Raw genomic sequence first — 15,521 nt, forward strand, 5'->3', positions numbered from 1 at the left:
TTGTAAAAGAGAGAACGTAAATGAGGGTGTTGAACGATAGGTGGGACTTCTGGCGTGTTCGTTGTTGTGCGAAAAAAGTGAATTGTCTTCTTCAACCGGTGTCCTCATCTATTTATAGAGTTTGGAGTCGAGTACGTGGGCTGATCAATCCCACGTCCCTAGCGGCTATTGCATAATCGCTCCTAGAACGTGTGTAGTAGGTCGTTATTTCCTTGAGTGCTATGAATGACCGCCGAAGTGTACATTTTATTTAAGCTTTTTATTTATTTACACGTGTCTCGTTTGTTTGACTAGTCTTTGACCTATTTGCTTCTCTTCTATCCGAAGTTCTGCTTAGTACGAGTTCGTCTTGCCTTATGAGGTAGTTCCTTAACTTATTTTGATCCCTCGGACCTATTTGACTCGGATTTAGTGCTGGATTCCTACTATTCTCGGAACATCCAAGCTGATTCTCGGAATATATAAATTATATGAGTAATATATATAATAGTTATGATTCTGGTTGGTTTTTGGAGTCAGAATAAAATAAACTCAAGTAGCAGAAATTTTTCTTCCTACCTAACATTTTTGAAAAGCTATATACGTTATCTTTTTACCTTCTTAAATGCATTTCTTCAAGGATCGACTATCATTGTTTCTAATAAATCATTTTTTTAGGTCAAGCTAATGGTTTTATCATTGTTCTTCGTTGTTTGCGATTGTCTATGATTTCTTTCAATCACACATTATACAATCAATCATATTAGAGTAAATAGGACCATTTACAAGCATATGAAACCATTTTGTGACCGCTTGTAGCCATTTACAACAGTCTGCAACAATTTTCAACCTTCGTTTGTGATCATTTGTGACAGTCTAAAAACATGAATAGATTTTTAAAGAAAAACAAGAGAAAATAGTTTGTACGATTCTAAGAATGGCTGAGTTGTAAGGCAAAGACGGAAGTTTAAAATAGGGACATAGTATATAAAATACACACAGAACGAAGTATTTTCAGAATAACAGACTAGTAGCATCAAAAGAAATAGAGATCTAGCTACATCTCAAAACTTGTAAAGTTCAAAGACCAGAATTATAACCAAAAGTAAAATAGAAATACCAGAGCAGAACAATCTCTCAACGAAAAAAAAATCCTCGGCAGCATAGATAGTTTCGAAAACCAAGTAAAAGTAGGTAGTAACAGAAATTAGGCCAGGGTCTGAACGAAATCCAGATCGGAGTCTAAGGCGCGGAAGGTGTGCACATAAAGGCAAGCCTCGCAATCGATGCTTCCTTGTTCGGAGCCGGGAAACACAGAGAGCATGCCATCGGCCTTGAAGCAGGGGCCGCTGCGCATGGCAAGAGGTCTTCCCCACCCGAAGTCGCAGCCGTAGACATCGAACCGCGGCGAGCCTCCGGTTATCAGTAGGTTGTCGATATGGTGATACATCTTCGGGCACATCTCCCACTCCTTCAGGAAACTTCTCACTTTAGAGACCGTCTGCGTAGCGATAGCCCTTTTGATGAGCAGCGCCGCCGCGCCAAGCCCTCCCTCGACTACCTCACCGGCCGTGGATTCTGCTACAGCTTCACACGACATGTTCCCGAGATACTCATCTGGAATTCTCTCGGCTAACCCCATTCTCTGCCTCAACCCCACTATCACCTTGTAGGTGACAACTTCGCTCGCGGAAAGGCCTCGGGCCCGGGTCATTGAGACCCAAAAATGACCAAATAGTGCCTGGAGGGATGAGATCTCCCCAGGGAGCGAAGCTGGAAAGCAAATGTCAAAAAAAAAAAACAAGAGGGACAAAAATAAGAATAAAATATTATTTTGACCATTTTAGTTGTAAGAACTAATTTCAAATAAGAAAGTTAATGTTCATAAGGTTTAATCCACGTACTAATACTTTACCACAGAATTATTATTAATAATGAATTGTAGCAAAACAATTTATTGTATGTTTCTCTTATTAAATTATATTACGTCGGTAATTAGTTAATAATGATTTTATAAATTAGTAAACGTTATCGTCAAAAAAATAAAAGAGTTAATAAGGACCACATGTTATTAGCCCGCGTTTTCAAAGTAATTGAATAAAAACATAAACTAACAAATAACAAAAACAAAAAACACCACCAAGCAATTTAATCATAAACAAATTGTTGTTACTTGTAATGGCTGTTTTTGTATTTCGTCAAAATTGTCTCGAGATATTCTCAAAGGTGTTAGAACATCGAGTTGTTACTTGTAATGGCTGTTTTTGTATTTCGTCAAAATTGTCTCGAGATATTCTCAAAGGTGTTAGAACATCGTGACAAATCTGATTCTGTGAATATTATGCGCAAGTCTTTATTTGGTTTGATTCGCTTCCGATTTTCTCTTTACCGAACCAGAATTTGGCAATCAAATTGGGAAATCCTAACAAGGCACCAATCGGTAGGTTTCGACTCCTATAAAAGAAAAAAGTATACCGATAGGAGTCTTTTTACGCACTTGGAGTTGTGAGAGTTTTTTAGTGAAACACCTTGTTCTTTGTGGGGTTTAATTGTGTCTTAGTTCTTTATTGTCACTGTTCATGCAATTGATAGAGTTAGGTTTTATAATCGTGGTATTATAGATTACGTACTATTATAAACGTTGATAAATCACTTGGTGAGTGTGTTGAGAGTGGAAGTGAAGAGACTCGATCTCAGGGAGAGCCTGAATCGAAATTTACTGAGGTACTTTTGAAGTAGGACATCTGAAAGGTAATCATTCAAATTGAACCGGTTGTATTTATTCTATAGATAGTGAAATTTCTTTTACTGAAATTGCATCCCTCCGAACGTGGGCGAAATTTGCCGAATGGATTACCAATTTCTTGTTTTTTTTATTTACAGCTTTAATTAATTTATTAACCTAGTAAATTAATTGGTATTACATTTGATAAGAACACGAAACAATAAAAAAAATATTTAGTTAGTTTTTTTTATCTCTATAAAAAAAGAATTGCAATGTTGTAGTTAAACCTGACTTGGCGGGAGATACCGCGACTCCCGCTCCCGCCAAGCCCGGACTCCCGTTACATGGCCAAACGGGAGTCCCGTCCCGTTGACAAACGGGACTGAGTCCCGCCTAACGGGATTCGGACCCCGTTAGGCGTAAAAAAAAATATTTAAAAAAATGATTTAAATGAATTTAAATAATTATATACAAGGAGGTAATTGAAAAGATTTTAAAGTAAATGGGTAGAAAAAATAATAAAGAAAAATGTGAATTTAAAAATGGGTCTCCTAAAAAACTTCACCGACCCCTAAAAAGGTGCGACGGCGAGGAAAAAAAGCACCATTTTCATCGTTAATTATTTGAAAAATTATCCCGGACAAGGGTCGGGATATCCCTTGGTTATACAAGTTAGACTAAGCATTGATGTTTACATTTGCGAAATCAACTTCAAAATCGTCAAGAATATCGAAGCACATGAATGTTTCTTGGGCTCGATTTCTATGTTGAATCCAATCCTTACCACACGTCAATGCTTTGACCATCTCCGGTTTCAATCTACATTTTCTATCGTCGATGATGCGGCCCGCGCTACTAAAAGCCGCCTCAGATGACACGGTTGACACAGGGATGGTGAGGATGTCTTGTGCCATAGATGAAAAGACCGGGAACCTCCTCGTATTCTGTCTCCACCAAACCAATAGGTCGATGGCTTCGTCATCCGGTTTGACTCACTCGTTCCGATCGTACTCTTGGATCTCCGAATGGGACCGTGTGTCGGCTGGGCTCGGCCTCGTCTGACTTGTCTCAGCTTCTTGTTGTTGAGGCGATGGGCTGTAAGCGGGTGCTTTGACGAAGACATTCGTGTCTTCTTGGATACTGCGTCTGTGATTGATTTGCTTGTGCTCGATATTGCGATAGGAGTTTCGTCTCGTATACTCTGAAAATATCATAAAAAGCTTGCACGATCCTCTCGAGATCAAGTGCAACGTAATCTTGGTCCTCGAAATGGCTCCAAAACCGTATAATAATGGAACCTTTCCAGCACCCCAATATTTTACATCGGCAGTGTAGAATGGCTCCAAAACCGTATAATAATGGAACTTTTTCAGCCCCCCAATATTTTAGAAACTTGGCTCTCATTGCTTGAATACAATTTTTAAAAATTGTTTCGTTTTTATATTTATCAAAATGCACAGCAATTGCGATCATAGTATAAAGTCCGAGAAAATGAGTAGGAGTGTAAACAGGAGAGAGATAACAAGTTTCAAAAACGTCAAGAAAAGAAACAAATGATTCAGCCATCCTAATATCATATTCGGTGATAGCATCATCGCCATGTTCACAGTTAATGTAAGAAACAATAACATTGACATAATGCTCGGATAAAAGTTGGTCAACATGAGAAATGTAGAATTCCACCTAATTTTGTTATCTAGATGAAATGTGCGCTCTTGGAGACCGTTCAGTCCAAGGCGTCTCTTAAGCTCGTCTACTCTAGAGGTTGAACTATTTATCCAACTAATGTAGTTCCTAATCTTGTTGACCGAAAGGTCATAACTAGCGGCTCCAGCTTGAACTATAAGGTTTATGATATGGGTAGTACATCATTGATGCAAAATGGTATCGTCACAATGAAGTTTCTCCTTTAATTCTCTAATCATGGTTTTATTGTTTGTGGCATTATCTAAGGTTACAGATATAATCCTATCGGTCAAAACTCACTCAGCTATAACACTAACTATGATGTCTAAGATGTTTTGACTAGTGTGAGAACCTTCTATCCTACTAAAGGCTATGATACGTTTATTGAGGTTCTAATCGTCGTCTATATTATGCACTACAACACCCATGAAATCCATCTTTGATTTACCAGTCCAGATATCCGAGTTTAAGGCTACGCTATACCTACCGGATGATATTGTGTCTTTCATTTGTTCATTTTCTCCTAAAAACTATTTTAGGATATCGGATCTCAAGGCTTTCCTAAACATTATTTGAACGTTTGGAATTATAGAACTCATGAATCTAACGAAGCCTTGAGATTCGATATGACTAAAAGATTGATCGGTAGAAACAAAATATTATACTAAATCACGTCTAAAGCTTACAGGATCGATGTGACTTACAGCGCTTGACGATGCTCCAGATTGTGTCCCCTGGCAGTGCCTGTGATAACTCCACAATAGCGACGTCCCGACTCTTGTGTTGTGAGCGTTGAAGATTTTGCCACAAGTGTGACATTTTTCGGCTTTTTCGCCGTTCGCAATCACATCTTCAAAGAAAATCAACGGACCCAGCACGACGTCGTGGTGGTTGTTGTTGTTGAAGTGGTGGTTGTTGAGCACCTTCATGTTGTTGTTGTCGTGCTCGTCGTTGTTGTGTCTCCTCTTGTTGTTCACGTTGTCGAGGTCGAGGAACTTGATTTCGACGTTTAGGTGGTGGTGGTACGTCTTCTTCTTCTTCCTCATCCTCTTCTTCATTTGGATTTTGGGTTTCATCGTCATCTTGTTCTTCATTTGGATTATGGGATTCACGCATATGTTGTTCGAATTCTTTAAATGCTTCATAAGCCACTTCGGATGGCGTAATTTGAGCTTGATAGGCTTGATCGGGATCCATTTGAGGGTAGTATGGCACTTGGGTGTTTGGAATTTCGGTGAATTCTGAATGGCCGAAAGTATGAGCAACATAATTTGGATCGAAACTGTATTCGGTGTTTTGGTCGAGGGCGTTTTGACACAAGTGCAACCAATTTTCTTCAAATCGGTGCATTTGTTGACGTCGGGAAGCTCTTCCCTTTCGACCTCCTCGGTTGTGAGATGAGGATGCCATTAAAAATTGAGAGCGTTTGAGAGAATATGAGTTGAAGATTGAGAGAATTTGAGATTGAGATTGAGAGAGTTTGAGAGAAATGTATGAAGAAAATGAATGAATTGGGGATGTATTTATAGATTTGAGAAATAAATGGGTAAAAATTAAAAATAAATAAAAAAACTCGGAATACCCACCAACAGCTATATTTCAACGGTAATAAAAAAATGGCTATTTTTTTCGGCCGTTGGGTCTTTGATCCAACGGCCACAATTAAAAAGAAAATAAAAATAAAAACCGGAACTAACGGGATTACTGTGTCCCGTTAGTCCCACTAATGGGACTCCCGTCCCGTACCGTTACAGTAGCGGGACTCCCGGTCCCGCTACTGTGCCTAACGGTAGCGGGGATTCCGTCCCGTCTGGCTACCGTTAGGCCAGGATTAGTTGTAGTTAATCCTGACCTAACGGTAGCGGGACGGGACGGAATCTCCGCTACCGTTAGGCATAGTAACGGGAACGGGACTCTCGTTACTGCCGACGGACGGGACGGGAGTTCCGTTAGCGGGACTAACGGGTGGCGATCATCCCGTCAGTCCCGGAGGCCGAAAAAAAGAGCCGTTTTTTTTAAACGTTGGAATATAGCCGTTTGAAGCATTTCGGCCATTTTTTCCACACTTATTTTTAAAATCTATAAATACTCCCTCATTTCATTCATTTTCTTCACATCTTTCCTTCAAACTCTCTCAAATTCTCTCAATCTCAAACTCTCTCAATCTTAATCTCAAATTCTCTCAAATGCTCTCAATTTTTCATGGCATCCTCATCCCACAACTGATGATGTCGAAGGTGAAGAGCTTCCCGAGGTCAACAAATGCTCCGTTTTGAAGAAAATTGGTTACACTTGTCTCAAAACGCCCCCGACCAAAACACCGAATACTATTTCGATTCAAATTATGTTGCTCATACTTTCGGCCATTCGAAATTCACCAAAATTCCAAACACCCAAGTGCCATACTACCCTCAAATGGATCCCGAGCAAGCCTATCAAGCTCAAATTTCGTCATCCGAAGTGGCTTATTAAGCATTTCAAGAATTCGAGCAACATGTGTTTGAATCCCAAAATCCAAATGAAGACGAAGATGACGATGAAATCAAAAATCCAAATGAAGAAGAGGAGTAGAATGAAGAAGAAGACGTACCACCACCACCTCAACGTCGAAGTCAAGTTTCACGACTTCGACAACGTGAACAACAAGAGGAGACACAACAACGACAACAATGACGAGCAGGACAACAACAATAACATGAAGGTGCTCAACAACAACCACCTCAACAACAACAACCACCTCAACAATCACAGCAACCACCACGACGTCGTGTTAGGTCCGTTGTGTGGACTTTCTTTGAAGAGGTGATTGCGAACGGCGAAAAAGCCGGAAAATGTCACACTTGTGGCAAAATATTCAGCGCTCACAACATAAGAGTCGGGACGTCGCTATTGTGGAGTCATCACAGGCACTGCCAGGGGAAGCAATCTGGAGCCTCGTCAAGCGCTGTAAGTCATATCGATCCTGTAAGCTTTATACGTGATTTAGTATAATATTTTGTTTCCACCGATCAATCTTTTAGTCATATCGAATCTCAAGGCTTCGTCAGATTCATGAGTTCTATAATTCCAAACGTTCAAATAATATCTAGGAAAGCCTTGAGATCCGATATCCTAAAATGGTTTTTAGGAGAAAAGAAGCAAATGAAAGACACAATATCATCTGATAGGTATAACGTAGCATTAACCTCGGATATCTGGACTGGTCAATCAAAGATGAATTTCATGGGTGTTGTAGTGCATAATATAGGCGACGATTTGAACATCAATAAACGTATCATAGCCTTTAGGATGATAGAATGTTCTCACATTAGTCAAAACATCTTAGACATCATAGTTAGTGTTATAGCTGAGCGGGATTTGACCGATATGATTATATCGGTAACCTTAGCTAATGTCACAAGCAACAACGCCATGATTAGAGAGTTAAATGAGAAACTTCATTGTGACGATACCCTTTTGCATCAACGATGTGCTACCCATATCATAAACCTTATAGTTCAAGCTGGAGTCGCTAGTTATGACATTTCGGTCAACAAGATTAGGAACTACATTAGTTGGATAAATAGTTCAACCTATAGAGTAGACGAGCTTAAGAGACGCCCTAGACTAAACGGTCTCCAAGAGCGCACATTTCACCTAGATAACAAAATTAGGTGGAATTCTACATTTCTCATGTTGACCAACTTTTTATCCGAACATTATGTCAATGTTATTGTTTCGTACATTAACTGTGAACATGACGATGACGATATCACCGAATATAATATTAGGATGGCTGAATCATTTGTTTCTTTTCTTGACGTTTTTTACAAAGAAACTTGTTATCTCTCTGCTGTTTACACTCCTACTTCTTTTATCGGTCTTCATACTATGACCGCAATTGCTGTGCAGTTTGATAAATATAAAAACGAAACAATTTTTGAAAATTGTATTCAAGCAATGAGAGCCAAGTTTCTAAAATATTGGGGGGCTGGAAAGGTTCCATTATTATACGGTTTCGGAGCCATTCTAAACTGCCGATGTAAAATTGGTGGTTTAAAAAAAAATTAAGTACATTAGAAACCATTTCGAGGACCAAGATTACGTTGCACTTGATCTCGAAAGGATCGTGTAAGCTTTTTATGATCTTTTCAGGGTATACGAGGCGAAACTCCTATCGCAATATCGAGCACAAGCAAATCAATCACAGACGCAGTATCCAAGAAGACACCAATACACGAATGTCTTCGCCAACGCGTCCGCTTACAGCCCATCGCCTCAACAACAAGAAGTTGGGACAAGTCAGACGAGGCCGAGCCCAGCCGACACATGGTCCCATTCGGAGATCCAAGAGTACGATCGGAACGAGTGGGTCAAACCGGATGACGAAGCCATCGACCTATTGGTTTGGTGGAGACAGGATGCGAGGAGGTTCCCGGTCTTATCATCTATGACACAAGACATCATCACCATCCATGTGTCAACCGTGTCATCTGAGGCGGCTTTTAGTAGCGCGGGCCGCATCATCGACGATAGAAAATGTAGATTGAAACCGGAGATGGTCAAAGCATTGACGTGTGGTAATGATTGGATTCAACATAGAAATCGAGCACAAGAAACATTCATGTGCTTCAATATTCTTGACGATTTTGAAGTTGATTTCGCAAATGTAAACATCAATGCTTAGTCTAACTTGTATAACTAAGGGATATCCCGGCCCTTGTCCGGGATAATTTTTCAAATAATTAACGAGGAAATGGGTGCTCTTTTTCTTCGTCGTCGCACTTGTTTAGGGGTCGATGAGGTTTTTTAGGAGACCGATTTTTAAATTCACATTTTTCTTTATTATTTTTTTTCTACCCATTCACTTTAAAATATTTTCAATTAAGTCATTGTATATAATTATTTAAATTCATTTAAAACATTTTTTTAAATTTTTTTCTTTTTTTTTACGCCTAACGGAGTCCGAATCCCGTTAGGCGGGACGGGACGGGACTCCCGTTTGGCCAAATAACGGGAGTCCGGGCTTGGGCGGGAGCGGGACTAGCGGTTAATACCGCTAGGTTTAGTTGTCCATTAAATACGCTGTTTCACAAACAATAAAAATAATTCATATTACACACACTTTTAGCAATAATTAATTACTATTTTAAATCTCTCTCTATCTCTCTCAAATCATCGTATAAAAAAAAGAATTGCAATGTTGTAGTCCATTAAATAAATCAGGAGGAAGAAAGAAAAAAAATTGGATGGCTCAGAGAAGACGTACCTCCGTCCGTGCCGGCAGATCGGACCTCGGCGTTGGCTCTCGCTTTCAGCTCCGCCACCGTGGCTTTGCTGAACCTGAACATCCTTTTCCCGAGCTGCGTCTGATCCTCGGCGGCTTCTGAGACGACAAGGGAGCGTTTCGGGATGCGAATCGGGAGATCGTTGATGCCATCAAGGAAACCCCGCCCGAAGAAGCGGCGCTTAGAGTAGTGATCGACCACTTCGGTCCCGGCCCAGGTGCGGGCGATATCGGACCACGCGCGGAAGAAGTGCCATGAGAAAAAGCCGTCGGCGACGGTGTGGTTCATGGTGCACGCCACGAACACGGCGTCGGCGAGCTCGGTGACCTGCACCGACAGCAAATGGAGGTCCGAATTGGCCGCTTCGTGATTCAGAACCCCGTTCATGGTGAAGAACGAGTTCACCAGATCTTCCGGAATGTCCACCGGGTCGAGAACGTCCGCCGCCGAGACTCTGCCGTCGGTGGTGGCGTGGACGAACTCGGCGCCGGCGCCGTTGCAGTCGATGAAGAACGACTTGGTGTCGTCATCGTCGTTGTTGTCGACGGAAATGAGGCGGCCGGCGAGAGGGTAATATATGCTTAGGGCTTGGGCAAAAGAGTCTTTTAAGCGCTTTACTAAACTCAGTGTAGTTGTAGTCTGAGGTTTGTGGAAGAGGAGGCCTCTTTGGCCATAAGTGAAGAGAAGGACATAAAGCTCTGTTGGCGCTAAATCTATTTTAGTGCCACTGAACTCATCTTCGCCGTCACCGTTCAGTCGCTCCGGTCGAATGTTAGTCGTCGAGATGATACGGATCATAATTGGGTGTGATTTAGAGATTGTCTGTGTGTTGTCTTTTTTTAAAACCAGTTTTTTTTTGTTTTTTTTTTAAAAAAAAAAAGTTAACCAACCGATGAGGACGATCAGAGCATTTGCTTGAATCTGAACACAGCAGAAACCACAAATTCATAGAGCAATCACAAAATCGGAAATTTTCTGTTTGAAAAATCAACCAGAACTTTTCTGTTATCATCAAAATCAGAGAAACCACAAATGTGGAACCATGTTCTCACAAATTCAAGAGAGAATCATTCCAATACCTGGTCTGAGCGTGAAATTGATCGGCGAGTCCTCAAGCATTCGAATTGCCAAAAATTAGGGATTCGCTCAGGACAGAGAGAGAGAGAGATGAGGTCGAGGTCGATGGAGAGAGGGAGTAAGAGAGAGAGTTGAGGTAGAGGACTTGTAGAGAGAGATGAGGGTGACGAGAGAGAGGTCAGGTCTGAAACATTACAGGTCTGAGATGAGACTGAGTGACAAGAGAGAGAGAGAGAGAGACGACAGGAGAGAGAGAGAGACGACAGGAGAGAGAGACAGAAGTCAGGTCTAAAACATCACAGGTCTATTGTCTTGATATAATAATATATATGTATACATAGTACATACATATATATATATATATATAAATATCATGGTGTATTTTTTATTATGTTTTTTTACGTATAAGGGCATGCAGACTGCAGAGCAACCACACGGTATAAAAACCTCCAACCATACTGCATAATGAATCATCGTTGTACAGTATTACTTCATATATGGCTCCAACCATAACACTATATTTAATGTTAATTCAATATAATTTTTGTGTTGATTTATCATCAAATTTTTTTCCAACTCCAACCATAACATCAAATTTCACACTAAAAATACTATTCATCATGATTATATTATTAAAATTATACAATCTCTTTATTAATAAATATTTCAATAAATAATTATAATGTTTATATTTTTTAATTAAGTGATTAAAAATATTAATTACTTACCAATATTTTACAAAAACTAAAATAAATAAAATTATGTTATTGTTTTTTAGTTTTTATTTTATTTGGTGTGTTTAATTTAAACTTTGTAATCTATGTTTAAATTTTTATATATTGTTATTTGTTTTAATGTATTTTTGTAGTCAATTTATGAATTTTGATGTTTTATAAATATTTGTAAGGTTATATATATATATATATATATATATATATATATATATATATATATATATAAGTTAATAAAAGAGTAAAAAAAAAATTGCCGTGTAAACATATTGTCTCACCAAATTTGGCATAGCACTTTACAACACTATAAAGTTGGTGTTGGTTTTGCAGTGGGATTCGAGGAAAAAAAACGGCATATTTGATGTTTTAGAGGTTGGTTGGAGTTGCTCTGAATTGTAACTTGTAATTGTGTAACACGGTATAATTTTTTTTTATTATTATTTTTTTTATGCTTTATCTAATTATCACTTATATATTTATATATATATATATGTATATTCCATATATATTTGTATAAACCACCAAAATGCCACATCAAAACAAAATTTCATCAAAACATTAAAAATTTAAATATAATTACAAAATTAAAATTAAACATATAAAATAAATATTAAAATTACAAATAAACTAATATATTTTTAAGTAATGTAATTTTTTTCAAAATTGTATTATTTTTATATTTAGTACATTTTATTATGAATTTTTTAACTAACTAGATCATTACAAACAACACGTTTGAGATATAACCGACGTTTGCATATTTTTCAAAAACTAGCCAACATCATAGGTAGCATAAGTTATAATTAATAAAAATTACTTTTATGACCTTAATTGTTTAAATTCGTCACTTTCTCTCTCTTTTGTTTTTGAATTCATCACTTTCCCTCTCCTACTTTTTTTCAAACATTTTTTTTCATCAAAACTTCAAAAATCCATATCTATCTCATATGAACTCGTAATTGAGTGATTCCAAATCCTACGGATTCGTAGTGCCGAGATCTTCAAAAATATACCCATTGTGTTGGATGACAAATAATTTTTAATACCATAGATGTAGAAAAATCACTTTACTGCCTTAGATATGAAAATAACTGAAAATATTCAGAAAACATCTGGAAATAAATGGAAATTTGTTGAATATTTATGGAAAAGTCATTACAAACACACGTAAACATGATGCATAAAATATGATTTTTCATTAAACACAATGGATCTATTTTTGAAGATCTCGGGGCCACGAATCCGTAGGATTTGGAATCATTCAATTTCGAGTTCATATGAGATAGATATGGATTTTGAAGTTTTTATGAAAAAAAAAATGTAGGAAAGAAAGTATGTGAGAGAAAGTGACATATTCAAAATCAGGAGAGGGAAAGTGGCGAATTTAAAAAGCTGAGGTCATAAAAGTAATTTTTATTAGCTATCACTTATGCCACGTAGGTCGTTTGGTTATTTTTCCAAACGTTTGCAAACATTGACTATTTCCAAAACATAAATATTTTTGTTGACTATTAAACTACAGTGCCCTTTTATTATTTGTTAAATATTTCATGTAAGAAATAATTGTAATAAGTGTTTGCTGATATATTTATGAATAAAGTGGCTGTTTAGTTTTAATAATATTATAATAAAAAAATAGTGTTTTTAGTGTGAAATAATTTGGTGATGTGGTCGGAGTTAGAAAAAATTTGGTGCTAAAAACACATAAAAATATTGTGATTTCAACACCAAATTTGTTATTAGGGTTGCAGATGCTCAAAAAAAAAAAAAAATAAAGAAATAATATGCATTTGATTATGTAATATAAGCATGTAAAAGAGTCTACTAGATAAGTTTTAAAAAAAATGAGTCTAAAAAAACGGATAAATGGATATTGGGTTCAATACTCTTTTACCCGTTTATCCGACAGGTATACTCGTTACCCAGCCCACTTAAAAAACCGGATAAAGGGATTTGAGTAACGGGTCCGTTTTTTAGCTGGGTTAAATAACGAAACATATGGACTCGGCCGGATCCGAAACCGTTGCTATTTCTACATGATTGTTTAATGGGTAGAGTAGATATATATCCATATTTAACTTTACGTTTTGTCATTTAGCCAATTTTATGTATTTTTTTGGTATATAACCATGATCTATTATTTACAAGCATAAATTGACAAAAATATTCTATCCAACTTCTCGCCCAGCATCATTACAAAAGTTTAAATAAAATAGCTATTAATTCAAGCAGTTATAAATGACTATTTACAGTTGTTGATTATTTTCTTGCATGTTAATAACTATTTACAACTATTAATGAGTATTTTATGAACATTTTTACAGTCAACCTTTTAAACGTAGATTTCGTCCCATATTATCAAACTCAACTTGCTAACATGTATGTTATTAATACAAGAATTCAAGAATTAACAGTTAATGGATAATTTTTTATTTAATAGAAAGTACACCATTTTTTATACATGTTGTAACCGTTATTTATAGCTATTTACAACTGTTTACAACTATTTACACATATTAACTTGAATCTGATTTTTGAGACATGTTCTTGCTCCCTCTCTCTCTCCGTCATGGATAACCTGATTCCACGGCGATGGCTCACCGCACTATGATTCACCCCACGGCGTATTGAAATACATCAATCGATCAAACCCAAAAGGCAAAGATGACATGATTTCACAGGCACATGCAGGTCATTCCCACCGCGCCTTCCGCCTCAGCCTCGTCGGATCACGAGAAGTCCTCGCTGTGGTCGATAAATGGTATAACCTCACCCCCATCGCCATCGCTAGAATCGCCAGAATCTCCGACGAGAAGAAGAAGAAGAGATCTGAGACATTGAGGCGAACACCATCCTCGCTCCGACCACTCCTTCCTATAGTTGTCCTACCTCAATTCCATGCTACGCCGCGCCCTCTGCCTACCTCGTCGGATCCCGCAACATCCTTGTTAACGTCGGTTTTGAGCCTCAACAATCACGAAACGAACAATGTATGAGATTGGATATTTTATTCAATTTATTTATATATAGATCTCATAAAGGCGTCGCATAGGAACGAATATTAGTTATTTATAATAATAAATACGAAAATTATAATGGAGAAATTATATCTCAAAAATACAACTCATAAAAAAGAGAAAGAGATTTTTGCTAGAACAGAGAAAAGAAATCATGCAAATCTTCTTTGAAAGAGAGGATTTATACTATGGCGAGATGAAATATCCCCGGGGACACATGATGGCGACTTCATCCTTCATTCCCTATTTTTCTGCCACGCTGTTTCCTCGTTTGAGTGTGCTCGATAGAAATCGTCAACTCTCCGTGTCTCAAGACGAGATCGCATCTCTTGCGCTTACTTCGACTTTGTCATGATCTTCAGTACAAGTGCCATGAGCTCGTAAATACATTTGGGTAGGGCCATATGAGGTGTACGACGAATAATAAACAAAAGACGATAGTTATATGTCATTTAATGAGTTCTTAAATCGTTTCGTAGAAATGGGATTTAGTGACTATTGGGCTTGACGGCCGAACGTCAAACTATTGGGCTTTAGTGACTATATTAAATAGACTAAGAGATTAAAGGGATTGAGCTCATCCCGATTTTTGGCAAAAGTATTTGATTTTTCATGTCTTACATGTGTCGCGTCGCCCACGATTCCGAAGTTGAACCTTTTTTGGCATGTCGGCTGGGATTTTTAATGCGGACAGAGGAGATAAAATCTAATTTGATGGTTAATAATGAAATTTTTTCAGAAAGTGTGTTTTAACCACCCTTTATAAATGATTTCAAAGGTCACTTCCAAACCATTCGTTATATTTACTACGCGAAGATATTTCCATGTAACTTCTCTTTACTTTTCACTTTTTTCATCATTTTCTCTCTAGCGAGCTTATAGGATTTCTAACTTCGCTCAAATTTCTTTTGAGTTCGATCACTATGCTTTCGAAAATATTGTCAGTTCATCTGTAGTTCTTTATCTTTCTTTGAGCTCGTCTACAACTAAACCCAAAAATCATGTCAGACTTAGAATTAACCCAGGGTCCTCTTCTTAG

At 37.8% G+C, this 15,521-nt stretch overlaps 1 protein-coding gene across 2 annotated transcripts; it reads right to left on the reverse strand.

Moving 5' to 3' along the window:
• Positions 1–922: 922 nt before the first annotated feature.
• On the reverse strand, positions 923–10,951 carry LOC149388805 (putative acetyltransferase At3g50280). Of its 2 annotated transcripts, XM_089621830.1 has the most exons (3): positions 10,737–10,951; positions 9,639–10,578; positions 923–1,752 (listed from the first exon to the last, which is right to left on the reverse strand). In XM_089621830.1, the coding sequence occupies exons 2-3, from the start codon at positions 10,453–10,455 to the stop codon at positions 1,187–1,189; spliced, it is 1,383 nt and encodes a 460-aa protein (XP_089477956.1). In that variant the 5' UTR covers positions 10,456–10,578; positions 10,737–10,951; the 3' UTR covers positions 923–1,186. The 2 variants fall into 2 exon arrangements, with proteins under 2 accessions (XP_089477956.1, XP_089477957.1); XM_089621831.1 differs by lacking the exon at positions 10,737–10,951 and having other exon boundaries at positions 9,639–10,728.
• Positions 10,952–15,521: the final 4,570 nt, after the last annotated feature.

This window comes from Urtica dioica, chromosome 8 (assembly GCF_054948205.1).
Source record: "Urtica dioica subsp. dioica isolate 48M chromosome 8, U.dioica_male_clone48M_v1_H2, whole genome shotgun sequence".
Lineage (NCBI taxonomy): Eukaryota > Viridiplantae > Streptophyta > Magnoliopsida > Rosales > Urticaceae > Urtica > Urtica dioica.